At 35.7% G+C, this 11,777-nt stretch overlaps 1 protein-coding gene across 1 annotated transcript in view; it reads left to right on the forward strand.

Annotated features, from left to right (window-relative positions):
• HPGDS (hematopoietic prostaglandin D synthase) overlaps nt 1–11,777 on the forward strand; it is a 30,789-nt gene that overhangs the window by 6,319 nt on the left and 12,693 nt on the right. Inside the window, exons 2-3 of the mRNA XM_004681114.2 lie at nt 4,765–4,857; nt 6,861–6,970. Coding sequence (XP_004681171.1) covers nt 4,765–4,857; nt 6,861–6,970 — 203 coding nt within the window. The remainder of the gene's footprint in view (nt 1–4,764; nt 4,858–6,860; nt 6,971–11,777) is intronic.

Consider the following 11,777-nt stretch of genomic DNA (forward strand, 5'->3'; position numbering starts at 1 on the left):
AAATCTGGGAGGAAAAGAGCAAAATCAAAATCAATATAAACACTGCCATAGTCACCTCCCTACAGGTATCTCACTCACATCTGCTTTAACCAGTCCAGTGTCAGGAAACAAGCGCAATTTCTTCAGCACATGCTTGCTGCTCAAGGTGGCTTTCTCAGGTCTCCTGGCTCTCCATCCTGCTTCCTTCTCTCCTTTTTCTCTGCTCAGCTCCACCCTCCTTCTGGGTGGGGTAGGGAACCTGGAACTTCCCCTTTTTCTAGGGACCACCCTGTTACAATAACATAAGTTAGCGTGGAAAGTCTGATTTTTCAGAGCACTTCCGTCTCTCCAGAATATGTCAGTTGATAGAGGTTGCATAGCTTGTGTCAATCCCCTCAGCTCCCAAAAGGTATAAGGCAAACAACCTGTAGGACTGCAGCATGCCAGCCTCAGCCCACTTCTGTGGAAGTCCTCTCTCCCACCAGCAAGTCTGTTCTAGCCATGGCTCTCTGGAGCTAATAGGCCTACCAGTGCCCTGACCTGAGTGGAGGCTGGGCTGGATTTTCCTCCCTTTGAATATGGCTCTAGGATTCTAAATGGACCAATCAGGCACAAGCTAAATGAAGCAATCAGATTCAAGTTCAGTTCATTAGTTAATCATTCAGATTGAAAATGGAAAAGGAACTGATTGGTATTAAGTGGTCATATCAAATGGCTAGGATTGAAAATGGTCCAATCAGGCTTATATGGTGGGGAATGATGAAGGAGGTTATCAGTCAAAGCAACAGCTAGATTGATTCATTCTATTTCTGGACTTTGAAGAGGAAGCATTCATCAGACCACCTTCAAAGAAGAAGGATTCTGCTCCCAGGCTGTCCCAGTCTCTGAAGAAAGAAAAAGGATTCAGCAGATGCCTCTGGAGAAGAATCAGCATTAAGCAGATGAACTCCTTGGGACTCTGTAGACTCCAGACTTCCATAGACTTTTGCTGAGACTCAGTTACTATACCTACTTCCAGCCCTGCTTCTGATAACACTTGCTAGGAGCATCGTTGGGTTCAGCCCAGTGTTTCAAAGAACAGATCACACCCTTTAATTCTCTGATTGTGCTATAGAGTCCATCACTGTCTGATTTTGTCTGACCAACATTCAGACTGCTGCTGTGAGCTTCTATAAAGATGAGGTTTCCTTCATCTTCCATAAGTGGCCTTTGTTTGGGACTTATGGACAATGTGAATACTATCTGGAGTGAGACAGTAAGCCACATGTGACCTTACAAACAAATGGGTCCCAAAGAATAACAGGGTGGTTCATATTCATAAAGTAGACTTACATCCCAAAAAGATAATGAGGCAGAGATGGTCTCTAGAGCTAGAAGGAAAAAAAAAAAATCCTATTTACAAATGCATCATAAAGAATTCAATACCTGGCAGTAAAGATGTGAATCTTAAAAAAAGATATGAATGCTGGGGAGATGGGTGGCATAAAGTGATGTAAAGGACATATTCAATGAAAACTCTTAAGAAACCGTAAAAATAAATCCAAGAAGACACAAAATAATTCAAAAGATACTGTCTTCACAAGGATTGAAAAATTAACATTGTTAAATAGCCGTATTACCCAAAGCATTATACATGTTCAGTGCAATCCCTATCAAAGTTTCAATGTCCTTCTTCAAAGATATACATCAAATATTACTGTAACTCATATTGAAACACACACACACAACCCTAATGAGTCAAAGCAATCCTTACCAATAAAAAAGAGGAAGAATAGTGGTAGCCCAGTCCCAGACTTTAAACTACACCACAAAGTTCCATAATCAAAAGAGAATGTTACTGCCACCAAAACAAAGACACAGACCATTGGAACAGAGTTCAGAGCCCAGAAATAAATCTGTTATGGACAGTTAGCCTATGACGTAGGAGCCAGATGGAGAAAGTGGAGGACAGAGTCTCTTCAATAACAGTGTTAAGAAAACTGGACAGTCACATGCAGAATAATGAAATCAGGCCACTATCTCACACCATATACAAAATATTACTAAAATTGATAAAATACTTGAATGTAAGACCTGAATCCATAAAATACATTAAAAAAAAAAAAAAAAAGGCAAGGCCCTCCCTGGTGGCGCAGTGGGTTAAAGCACAGCACTGAGAAGCTAAAGCCGCTTCCGCATGAGTTCGATTCCCGCCTGCCCCGGAGGTGACCACGTGGAGCGGCAGACCTCTCCTGACCCGCCCGCTGCTCCCCTCAGCAGTGTGCTTCATAGATCTGCCTGTTCTGCTCCCCACTTTGTCTCTGGTGAAGCCTCTCACCGCCCCTGAGCCTCTGGCCTGTACCCCAGTTCTGTATGCACAAATAAATTAGTAGTCCTTTACTAACAACAACAACAAAAAAGGCAAAACAGTGCATATCTCCAACAACAAGGAAAACAAATTAATATTACATCGCAACCTACATCAAACTAAAAAGTTTCTGCACAGTGAAAAAGTTAGCTATCACTAAACCAAGAAGAAATATTGGAAAGACTATAGCCCAGCACCCTCAAGGTGCTGGACTCTACAGCACCCTCAGACTATCGCACCATTCATGTGACAAGAAACTGATTTGCCAGACCTACAAAGAACTAATAAAACTCTTTACCTCACTTGCTAATATATGAAATGAAACCGTATTTATTTCATACTTTACAAGGTTGTTTTCAGTACTTGAATGGATATGTCAAGTATTAGAACAATGCTTAACACAAAGAAAGAAATACCCAGCATTGTTATTTTCTTCTTGATCATTTATTTAGTTTCAAACAAGCTACCAAAGTTAATGTTAGCTTTATTTGGGATTTTGTTTTACTCAATAAAATAGCTCAGGCACCTAGAATAATAATAGTTGGCATATCCATCATGTTTGTACTCTACAACATGAAGTATATCTGCCTACACTTATCCAGTATGCATATGAAAGACATTTGAAAGTAGTTTACAATGTTGGTTTTAGTATATCAGGACCTTGAATAATTTTTCTTTCAGCATCATTTCATAACACAGCTGATATTAACCAAAGTAATGTTATTTGAGAACTGCTTTTACTATACTCATTGCACTGTAAGATTCCAAGAAACAATAGAAGACATTAAATGAAGACTTACTGTAGTTGTGTTAGGTCATGTAACTGCAAGTGGTATTTTATTCTTTTTCATCATTGCAAAATAATTATACATCCAAAACTAAAGTACTTGTTGGGAAAATAGTGACCAGTTAGTGCATCAAAGTAATAAGCAACTATTAAAAAGATGGTGCTTAAGTCAGATTTTAAAAGCCAATTGGAAAAAAAAGTAGTTAACCAAGCATTAAATATGTTATGATTTTGTTGTTTTAATTTATGGGAAAGCAATTAAAAGTTTTATAGCTAGGTGGTAATTATTTTTCTCTTTAATTTAGACTTTTTCTATACTAAATGTTTCTTTTTGATAAAAATGTGATATACTCAGATAAGGATAAAAGTAGGATTTACAGGTAAATTGTAAAAATATTTATGACTCTGTCTTAAATTTGTGATAATATGCTGCTTTCTTACCATATACTTCAAATATTTGCTCATCAAATATGAATTTGACTAAATGCCTTACTCTACCTCCATGGTAAATCTCCATATTTATCAGAGTATGGGTTAACAGAATGACTAATGTGATATCTGGTTGAGATCACCAAAATTAATGAAACTTTTAAAAAAATTATGTTTTTGTAAAAGCTAAGTAGTAAATATATGTAAGTATGTGAGAGAGTATATACTTTAGTATACAGTATCACTGTAAATCTGTGCTATCGTCTTGTTCTTTGGGCTATAGTCTTGTTCATTTACACTTTAGCAAGTCTTCTAACTTTTCTTTTTTTATTTTTAAAAGAAACATACAATGTAAGATTGCACTAGAGTATGCCTAATGTACCTGTCAGACTAAATATTCAAGAATCATCAATTTAAAATCATGATCTGCTAAATCAGAGGATGTGGTATATAAACACAATGGAATACTATGCAGCAGTCAAAAAAGATAAACTCATGCCATTCTCAGCAACATGGATGGAGCTAAAAGAGATTAGGTGAAATAAGTCAGAAAGAATAAGAAGATTATAGGATGGTTTCATTTATAGGAGGAAGATAGGGGAACCAAATGAGGGATTGAGGAAACAAAAAAAAATTATCAGGCAACTATAAATCAGAGACATTGTGTGGGGGAGGAGGAAGAAGAGAGATCAGAACAGTGGAGGAAAAGACACAAGGGACTATGACGATGGTGCACAGGTGAATAGTTGGGAATTCTATGGGGACTTTACCTGAGTGGAAAAAGCAAACATTGCATAAAAATGAACAATGATGTAAAATATATATAAACAATTATATTTAAAGAAGAAAAATGAGGCCTCTCCCTGGTGGCACAACAGGTTAAAGCACTGAATTATGAAACTCTCCAAAGCCACTGCCGCATGAGTTCCATCTTCCTGCCAGGGAGCTGACCAACAAGGTGTGGCAGACCTCTTCTGACCTGTCCACTGCTCCCCTCAGCAGTGTGTTTCAGTACATCTGCTTGTTCTGCTCCCCACTCTGTCTCTGGTGAATCCTCTCACCCATCTGGCCTGTACCCCAGCTCTGTAATAATGAATAAATAAATCTTTTTAAAAAAAGAAAAAGTGATAAAATCATGATATATTTCAACAACTGTCAGTAAAAATGCAAATGTTATAACTCTTAAGTTTGTTATGAGTTGAATTCTTTATTTTATTTGAAGCAATTCCATTTGGCAAAATCCCCGTTTTGGAAGTTGATGGACTTATCCTTCACCAGAGCCTAGCAATAGCAAGATACTTGGTCAAACAAACAGGTAAATGTTTTATTGTGTTTAAGATTTTTGATAACTAAAAAACTATGATACATATTTATTATTCATTAAATAAGTTTATTGCTGAACATGATTGTGCAAAGGAGAATAAAATTAAATGTTAGTAAACATTCATCAGTATGAAATTATAAATTTATTTCTTGTGATCAGGACTTTTAATACTTGTATAGTATTCAAATATACAACACAGTTTCAATAACTATTGTCATCCCACTATTCATTACATCCCCACACTTATATCTGGAAGGTTGGATCTTTTTACCACTTTCAGCTTTATCATCCTCTTCTCACGCTCCTACCTTTGACAACCACTAGTCTGTTTTCTGTATTTATACTTTCATTTTATAAGAGAATATCTTATACTACTTGTCTTTCACTGTTTGACGTCAATTGTAGGACTTTCTTATAGGGAAGCAACATAACTACAGCTATGAGTTTGAAAGGATTATCCTAACCAACTAAGGATTTGATTGGCGTGACATAGCAGGGAAGCACACTTGGATGTCACTGAAACAGTTCAGAGATCCATGGATAAGGAGTGTGGTAGATACGACTGCAGGGCAGTGTGTCTGAGCACAGTAAGGACTGCAAAGGGCAGCTTTGGTGCAGTTGCTGTTCTCATAACTATGTCTCCTCCTCTTGTCTTTAAATACAAAACAAATAAGCAGAAGCCCTTTACCATCCTTTTCAGTGTCAGTATGCCTTCTCTAAACAGCCATACGTGCCATACAGGCAGGAAATTTATCTTTTGTTCATTGCAAAGTCACAGTGGGGACCAAGCCACAGTTAGAACCCCAGTAACTAATTATTGAATGAATGAGGACAGAAGAGCTTGTTTGAAGTAGAATGTGATGACTCCATTTAGGAGCTGCTTTAGAAGTTGCAGGGTTAAAATCACAAACAGACAAATATCCAAAAGGAGCTGAAAATATAAGCCTGGAATTTAGGACTGAAAGGGTTGAATAAGGATTCATCTGCATAAAATTGATAACTGAAGCTTGAAAATGGAAATTAAAAAGGGTGGAAATCAGTGAAAAGAATTTGTGCTCCATTTCAATGGGACATTTCCAGCTCAGAAATAAGAATCAGTATTTAACTGTCACCAACAAAGAACATAGGTTACACAAGAATTTAAACATTAAGGCATTATTTTTCAGCTTTCTTGAAGTGTGATTGAAGTAAAACTCACCCACAGTCAGTACATAGTTTCTAGATTTTTAGTAAAATATATAATTGTACAGTAGCAATCTATCTTAGAATTCTTCCACACTGAAGCGTTTTAAATTTAATCTGTGAGAAATTATTTAGAAAGATCAATGATTTCTTAGCAAAATGATACTAAATGAATTGCAGGAAAGAAAAAGAATTTGTTATTTTAAATTATAGTTTCCGGGAAGAGAACAAAACTTCCTGACAAAAATTGTCTGCAAAAATTAAAAAATTCTGGTGATGAAAATAATGTAGTAAATACAGATTTTGATGCAATAATGTAAACGTGACGCCTATATAATGTTATAAACCAGTGCTATTTCAATAAAAATTTTTAAAATATTAAATGATAATGTATGTAAAATTATTTATTGTAGTGTTTTATATGAGCAAAAGTTTGGAAACACATAATTAATTAGGGCTAGTTAATAAACAGTATCACATCAACTTAAAAATCCCTTATAGCTGGAAAAAGGAGAAAGATTATCCTAAAGGTATATGTAAAGAATGAGCTTTAGGATTTATGAGGGAGGTACATTTCAAATGCGAAACATATTCTTATTTGCTTGTATTTTCATAAAGAAAGAATGCAAAAAGACAAAAAATAATAATAATAAATGTGGTTACCAATCAAAGGGACAAGATGAAGTGTCCTCATGGGTGCAATTTAGTATTATTTTGAATTATATGAATGCTGCCTATTAAAAATAAACTTAACTATATTGATAAAATTGAACATTTTCCTGGGCATAACATGGCTTCTCTATATTCCATAGATTTGGCTGGAAAAACAGAAGTGGAACAATGTCAAGTTGATGCAATTGCAGACACTTTGGATGATTTCATGTCCCGTTTTCCTTGGGCAGAGAAAAAACAAGAGATAAAAGTAATGTGATCAGTTTATTATAAATCACATAATACTGCTTATGAAATATTTATACCACTCTGCGATGTGTTATGAAAGAGTTCTTTTTATCAAAGTAATATGCATGTATTGTTTTGAAATTTCAAATTATACTTAAAAGCTAAATTGAAGTAGGCCTTCTCTACTCACTTCCTCACTTTACGCTCCTCAGATGCTACCCTTATTTTTAACCCTGCTAGTTTTTTTAGGGTTTAAACATCTACATATTTCTATAAATTATGTAAATGTGACATTCCTTGATTCACCAATTTGTATAGAAGTACTATAGTAAGAAGAAATTACCTATTACATAATTGAATGCTCCCTTTCTTGAAATATAGTGACATAATAGCATAACATATAGAGAGATATATGAACATAGATATTAAAGCTTTTGGTTAAATAAATAGGCCATGCTTATATTAGTATGCCTGTGCAAATATTATACAGGATAGTACATTCCAGGATTCTATTTCCTTTTTCATTTTTCTTTCTCAAAGTCAGTTACTGCTTTTTCTCCTTTGCTTATTATTTTTATTACTGAACTTCTCACAAGATCCCATAGCCTACCCATATGAATTTCCAGTGTCAGTGATATCAGATAGTTATTATTTCCAGTATTTTCTTAGAGAAATCTGACCTAGCAACTCCCTTTTCCCTTACAGTACCTTCTAGGTTTTCTGCACATCTGTTACTGACTTCTGATCACTAACACCCCAGAATCTCTTTCTCTTGAGTTGGAGTCCAGTTTCCTGGATGACATCCTGTCTTTATTTACTCCTTCACTCATCTGGGAAACACTCTCTGCTACTCTAAAATTATGATGAATTCTTGATGACAGGTATGACGATGAGGGTATTAATATGTCTATCTTGGGGGCCCATGGCTTCTATCTGGTTTGTTATGTTACTGACTGAGTGCACACCTATCATCCTAGAATATCTTTTACACCTTAGGTGTTTCTTTTGATCCTTTCCTGAGTTCATTATTGTTGATTTTTTATAGAGCAATCCTCCAATAGCTCACTCAGGGCAGAAAAATATTTGGGGCTTTCTTTGTTAGAAAATCATGTAATATGATCTTATTTCATCATCATACTTGCTGCATAATTTGGATCTAGATTTCTGTATTGAAAGTAATTTTTCTACAGTATCTACTAATCTATGGTCTTCTAGCTGTTGGAATGTCAGATTGCAACTTAATTACTGACCTTTTGCTTGTGATATATTTCTTCTCCTAAAAACACTTGGCCCTAGTGTTGTAAAGTTTTAAAATTGGTATTGGTATGATCTTTTTATTCATCATGCTGGGATGTCACCTGAAAGTTGTCTTTTAATTCTAGGAAATTTTCTACAATTATTTCTCAAGTGGTGTTCCTCCCCATTTCTTTTCTTTGTTCATGCTACTATACTATAATTATAATTATTTTTGTTCAGCTATCAGGTCTTTTCTCTATTTCCCAAAAATCTTTGGTTTTTTGTGTTACTTTCCTGAAGAATTCTTCAACTTCCTTCATCAACCTTTGTCTTGAGTTCTAAGTGTTTGATACTATGTTTTTAGTTTACAAGGACTCTTTCTATGTTTTATTTGCTTTACAAATATTAGCTTAGCTTTCCCCACATCCACATATCTGGAAAGCTGGACTGTGGGTCTCTTGTTTTATTGGTGGTCAGTATAAATTAGGAAATTTCCAGCATTTAGAAAATTTCTTTCCTTTTTAGTGAAGTATTAGTTGAAAGGAGTTCAGCTGAAACTATAACCAAAGGAAGTATTATGCTTTCAGAAAAATCTCAAGGAAAAGTATGACAAGCAACAGTAGTAGCTATTGGATAGGATTCTAAAGAGTCTGGACAGACTCAACCAGTTAGTTTGAAAGTTGGAGATAAATTTCTTCTTCCAGCATATGAAAACACCAAAGTAGTTCTAGACAGCAAGGACCATTTCTTATTTAAAAATGTGACATTCTTGTAAAATATGTAGACTGAAGTCAGGATTGAAATAGTATCTTGCCAAGCTTCCCTTTTCTGTGAAGTTTTAAAGTCTTTCATTAACTGCATAATTTCCATGGCTCTTTTATTACAAACCAATGCTACCCAAACTAAATTAAAAAAACAAACAAACACAATATTTTGCATAATATATAAAATATCATCTCACTGCTGATTGTATGGTTGTTTAAAATTGCTTTTTTTCCTCTTTCTTTTGGTCTATGTATTTCTCAAGTGCCAGACCACTTTTTATAATCAATGATAAAGCATGAGGAGATCAAAAAGTTTACTGAGAACTCTCAGCACAGAGGTAGGGTTTGCTGATTTTCAGCATCCTATCACTCAGCCAGATGGGGCTTCTTCCCAATAGTTTTCTTTTAGGTATCTCCTCTTGTAATGAAGAATCCCTGGAGAAGATTTCCAGTATCCAACATGAGATAAAGTACAATGTTCTGAAACAAGAAGGAGAGAGAAGGGTAGAATTTAGGTTTAAGTATGGATGTATTCACTTAACCCCCTACTCAAAACATTATATGTGATAACTCCCAGCCCAGAGTAATACAAAACAAACAAGCTCAGAAATGGGAAATAGAGAAAAACCCAGGACCTGAGTAACAGGAAATATATAGTATGCTGCTTAACATCTCTAAACTTGATGGGGAAAAGGCATAGCAGCGCAAGATGAGGGAGTAACTCTCATGCCAAAACTACTTCATTTTTCCTCTGTTCTACATTTTATGGCCTTCTTAACTTTCTACCCCAATTCTAGATAAACCAACATTTCCTGAACTATTGAAAGTTTTATAGAGTGAGTAATTTTTAGCTTTGTCTTTGCAAACAACATCCATCTGTTTGTTTTATAGGTTCAAATATTGTTTGTTCTTGTCGCCTCTGTTATTTTCCACCACTTTGTGCCTTCTATCTTTTCAAAAATAAGCATTTAATGTGGTTTAGGTATGAAAACAATAATGTGTATGTGTCAAACCCATTATTTTTATCCAGAATTGTAAATATAGCTTTTGGCTATTCTAATAAGTGGTTTGGTTGGGGCATTTGTCACAATCTATATTTTAAAATGAAATTTACTTGCTGTTTGTCTCCTCAAACAGAATGCGTCTTTGTTATTCACGGTGTCACAGTGTCTTGCAAAGTAGGCACTAAATACTTGTCAAATGAGTAATGAAACTAAGTTCATCAAATACCATGGATAAGTATTGCTCTGGTCACTTTACCTGTATTTTCTAGGTTAGTTCTGTCTCCTTCCATGAGATAAGAGACTCTTAGTGTCATGCTCACTTCTAAGATGAAGCTCTGAGACAGTGTGGTTACAGGAATGCTCTCCTGCAGGAATGCTGATGACAAACTTACCGCCCCCATGTGTGCATTTACACTAGTGATATGTCATCAAAGCATCCTTCAGTGATGGCCTATTGTTACCGGCATTTTCCTAATGATGAAACTGAGCACAGTGTAATTTGCCTATGCTATTTAGTGTTGTTTGGTCTATTTATTTATACACAGGAATTCAAACCAGGTTCCATGTTCTTTTTTTTCTTTCTTTCTTTTTTTAAGACCTTCCTTCCCTCCCTTCCTCCCACCCTTCCTTCCTTCTTTTTATTTATGTATAGAAGAACTGGTATGTAGGCCAGAGGTGGGGTGGGGGTGGGGTGGGGGGAAGAGGTGAGAGGATTCATCAAAGTGGGGAGCAAAACAGGCAGACTCACGAAGTACACTGCTGACAGGAGCAGCAGGTGAGTCAGAAGAGTCTCCCAACAATATGGGTCAAACTCTGCAGCTGATAGCTTCAGTATTGCACTTTACCCCGTTTTGCCACCAGGCAGGACCTGGTTTCTCTATTCCAAGATTTTCTGTGGGCTTCATAAGAGATGCCACTTCTCAGAGGAAAATATGCTTTGAATGTTTATCAGGAAGATAAATAACATTCTACATTTTTATTAGAGTAACAATAGTCTTACCTCAAAAAATTTTTCAGAGTACATGACAATCCAAATCTATGAATAAATCTTAGGAAGGGAGAACATGCTGTGGATATATTGCTGATAGCTATAGACTACCTAATTAACAAGCAGGACCTGGTCAATATACAGTGGAAAAATGCAGTTTTTATAGTTTCCTAGTCACCCTGTGTTGGGCTGCATTACTGCCACCTGGCGGTAGAGAGAAGTTTAAAGCTCGGAAAAAGTCTAGCTATCAATACTGAATGTACTTCAAAATCTACCAAATACACATAAAATATGTTTCCCTATTGGTTGCTAAAATTCTACTTCAATTTTTTTAAAATGTTAAATTTAACTGATAAAGTAAAATTATCTTTGTACATGAATCATCCTGAAAAACCTGGAATTTAACATTCTGTCTCTTTGGTGCCTTGTTAACACAAGCAATCTGTTGCCAGTTCCTCTTCTAAAAAGTAATGTGGAGATGGAGGTTGAACAGGATTGAAAGAGTGTTACTGGCCCAGTTCTGGTATTAAATATTTTTGGTAGTTAGATTTAAAAAATAATTCATTGTACAAATATATATTTCTCACCTGTTCCTCAAAAAGTTATTTGTTAGACAACTATAGCAATGACTTCTCCAAGTGAAATGATCCTTTTACCTGGAAGAGGAAGTAGGAAATGTCTGAGTGGTCCAAATGTAAGAGTGGCCTTCTAAGGTTAATCAGCACATACATATTTTTTTTTTAAGATTTATTTTATTTGTGCATACAGAACTGGGGTACAGGCCAGAGGCTCAGGGGCTGTGAGAGGCTTCACCAGAGACAGAGTGGGGAGCAGAAC

The sequence above is a fragment of the Condylura cristata genome, unplaced genomic scaffold (assembly GCF_000260355.1).
Source record: "Condylura cristata isolate star-nosed mole 26May11 unplaced genomic scaffold, ConCri1.0 scaffold00012, whole genome shotgun sequence".
Classification (NCBI taxonomy): domain Eukaryota; kingdom Metazoa; phylum Chordata; class Mammalia; order Eulipotyphla; family Talpidae; genus Condylura; species Condylura cristata.